The sequence below is a fragment of the Magnolia sinica genome, chromosome 18 (genome assembly GCF_029962835.1).
Source record: "Magnolia sinica isolate HGM2019 chromosome 18, MsV1, whole genome shotgun sequence".
Taxonomy (NCBI): domain Eukaryota; kingdom Viridiplantae; phylum Streptophyta; class Magnoliopsida; order Magnoliales; family Magnoliaceae; genus Magnolia; species Magnolia sinica.
Window position 1 is genome coordinate 5,353,798 of NC_080590.1, and position 3,427 is coordinate 5,357,224.

General features: G+C 35.1%; 1 protein-coding gene across 1 annotated transcript; it reads left to right on the forward strand.

Moving 5' to 3' along the window:
• The first annotated feature begins 707 nt into the window (after positions 1–707).
• LOC131233722 (uncharacterized) lies at positions 708–2,851 on the forward strand. Its single transcript, XM_058230507.1, has 5 exons — positions 708–896; positions 1,093–1,168; positions 2,364–2,426; positions 2,517–2,610; positions 2,716–2,851. The coding sequence occupies exons 1-5, from the start codon at positions 882–884 to the stop codon at positions 2,849–2,851; spliced, it is 384 nt and encodes a 127-aa protein (XP_058086490.1). The 5' UTR covers positions 708–881.
• The last annotated feature ends 576 nt before the right edge of the window (positions 2,852–3,427 follow it).

Sequence of the window (3,427 nt, forward strand, 5' to 3'; positions counted from 1 at the left end):
GTTATGTTCTATTTTTATTTGAATAATTTTAGTCATTTCTTTCAGTTAGTGCTCATTGTCAAAAGAATGGTTCAAGTTAAAATGGTGAAGGTCTAAATTCTATGACTGAAGTTTATTTGATTGGAGTTAATGCAATCTCTATTCAAAATGGAGTCAACAATTATAAGCTCTAAATTTCTGCACATGTACATCACTTGAGCGGTGGACGAGCTCTTCCCCTTCCCATTAGTACTCTACATATTATTACATTGAATTGATTTTTTTAATTGTCGGTATTAAGCTAATCAACAACATTAGTCCATGTAATTATGAAGATATACTCACATGTGCAACACATGCATTTTACTAGTTTATTTATATAAAGTAATAGCTCCATAAACTACCAAACAGAATCTGCACCAAATATCCAGTTGCAACCAGCCAACCACATCTTCCAAAATTGTTTATCCATTTCAAAATAAGCAGTTTGGAGCATTTTATGATTGGTGGAACTGGATTTTCTTTCATGAATGTATATATACACATCATTTTCCTACTTTATGTAATTGGTTTGAGTTGTTGTCTATGCTGTGAAGTTTGTGAAATCTATTGCATTTATAATTTTATTTGGTCTTTTTGAATGGTTTTTTTTCCTCTTAATGCCTTGTGGTTGCAGGGCTTGTAATCTAGAGGCACTGAAAGGATTCCCTTTCTTTTTTCTCGTATTTTCCAGTTAGAAGTAACTTGTTCAAATTGGGTGTTCTCCAATTCCCATCTCTTCATTGGAAATTCTTCTTCTGAATCTTCTATGCATGAATAGCAGGTTTCAAGTTTTGGGGTGTCTGTTTGTATTTAAAGTTTAGACTTTTCATTCTCCATTGAAAGGAGGAGAGATTTTAGAGATGACCTTCAGGAAGGTATATCCTCTATTGTTTGTTAGATTCTAATTTCAGAGGGCTTTTGTTTTTCTTAGATTCTAATTCCTGAGAATCCAATTTTCTGGAACCTTTCTTGGTTGGTGGAAGAAGAATCTCGTCTGCTTCTTTTATTTTCATTTTGAAACAGTGGGTTTTTTTTTTAATTAATTATTTTTTTTATACATGATGCTTGCAGTCTTTTCTTCCAAGAATATTTTCATCCAAAGAGAAGACCATAAGCCAAACCGACGAAGATTCATTCGATTCTTCCGGTAAGTAATAAGCATCTCTTTACCTTTAAAATCCAACCAAATCTCTTAAATCTTTTTACCAATTTTTTTTTTTAAATTTTTTACTGCATGCCTTATTTCGTATTTCGCAGAAATTACCAAGCTCTCTTGCAGATTGCAAAACTGCCTTTTCTCTTCAATTCAAGAATGCGCTAAATTTTCCAAATGCCCCTCTGCTAGATCCATAATTCATGTTGGTTTTCTAAGGAAATCAGTACCCAACATTTGAAATTTTTTCGGGCAAGTTTACCTAATGATTTATTAATTCGAGAATTTAAAAATTGCATTGATTTTTAGTGGTGGATAAGGTATTTCAATGGAAGATAGAGACATCTGAATTTCTCTGTCAAAACAGATGGCACAAGAACTACTCACTCAACTCATACGGAATATCTTTATGAGAAATCTATGTCAATGCTGCCAAGATGGTCCCAATATCAATTTATTGCAGCCCATTTCTTTTAGCTGAGACTTCATATTCAAGGAAACGAACTGAGAAAAAGACCATTAAAAAAATAACTACCCATTGTAAATGAAAACAACAAAGGAGAATATTGTAGATAGCTTTTTGAACTTAGGTAATTCGATATCCTTTTAAGCTTTAGCTTGGGATGTAAGAATGGCATTTTATGTGAGGAATTAATGTCCTTTTAAGCTTTAACTTGGGATGTAAGAATGGCATTTTATGTGAGGAATTATGGAATGTTGAGCCTCAGGAAATGTGGATTTTACTGAGGATTTCAATTCCTTGTGTGTGGGCCTGTTGTCTGGTGATCTAGGCCATTGAGATGTTGAGCCTGCAGTGGATGGACCATGCTCCCAAAAATCTTCCACCTTTTAAGATAGTAAAAATCAGTTGATTGCCTAGAGATGAACAGTTGAGAAAAAAATATAGGACCAGTTTCAATGGAAAAGAGAGCCAAAGATTGGGTGGATAGGGTCTTCCAATCTTGAAGACTTTTTGGGAGATGGGGGATGAAAGAGCAGCCCATCATATCAACAGTTTGGATCGCTCAACTGTGGGTTCCACACACATGGTATCTAAAGCCTGAGCAACTTCTGGATTTGATAACCCCACCCAAGAAACTTGGGGTGATTTTGGATGAAGTTTGTGTCTTTATCCTCTTCCAAGCTTTCCCTCTTATATCTAGTATTTCTTTCTTGCAAGAAATAACAGTGGAATTTGAGAGAACCTTGACTTCTTCAGCTACCCCACCATCCTTCAGAAAAAGCTTATCTGGTATGCATTGATTTCATTGATTTTTCTTCCTATTTGTCTTTATCCCATCCAAAATTTTCCTCTTATTCTTTTATCTTCTATTGATTTTAGTTGCAGAATCAGAGTCTACTTCAAGGCTTGGGAGTCTAAATTTCAGTAACTTACAGTCTCAGATGTCGGACATCTCAGACAGACGAGACTTCAGGTTTTCCAATCTTGATTTTCTCTGTTGTGCTCTGTTCCTAATTCTTGTTTGGGAATTGATATGTACACCCACCATGATTGATTTGCTAGAATTGTATTTGTGTAGGCCTTGGCATGCTTTCAGGAAGTCACCAACAGATATTGCCGAGAAAAGAAATCTGTATGTCTTGATTTGCCCAACATCTTTCCATATACATTGTTTTATAAAGCAGAATTGTATTAGAAATTGCAGTCTTAATTGAGTATGGAGTCCTGATGTCACTTATAATCATTATTTGGTTCAGACCAGAAATTAAATAGGAATTCGAGTTGTTAATGGAAATGTGCATCTAGATAGTGCTTGCCTGTAACATTGGACTTGCTCTTGTACAGACATTGTGCCGAATGTTTATCATCAATGCTGGCCCTGGTTTTAGGTTGCTGTGGAGGACAGTGTAGTCTTTTATCAATAGAAAAACCACTTCAAAGATTCATGTACTCTCAATGAGGCTGTTCTTCTATTTGTATTTAATCAATTAATGTTCCGTCTTCTAGAAATACTGTGACAATGTCTAGCAGTTGTTTTTGACATGCTTCTCTAATTTGGAAGGGCAGGGTTCTCAGAGTTTGATGAATATGTTCCCATGGTAGACAAAGCTATGGATTCAAGCTAGAAGAAAGAAGCGTCCCATCAAAAGCTCCCGTCTCCTAGAAGTATGCAAGTATATATTAAATTTCATTAGGGAGTTGCAGGCTTTTGCAAGTCAATGGTTATATGTTGTTATATGAGGTATCATATTTAGTGGATTCCAAATATGATTCCATTTATGTGCATATAT

Excerpts from the sequence above, each read along its gene's own strand:
- LOC131233722 (XM_058230507.1), top strand. Across the intron at positions 1,169-2,363 it reads AGATTCATTCGATTCTTCCG|TGGAATTTGAGAGAACCTTG; the intron begins GTAAGTAATAAG and ends AAGAAATAACAG. Across the intron at positions 2,427-2,516 it reads CTTCAGAAAAAGCTTATCTG|TTGCAGAATCAGAGTCTACT; the intron begins GTATGCATTGAT and ends TATTGATTTTAG.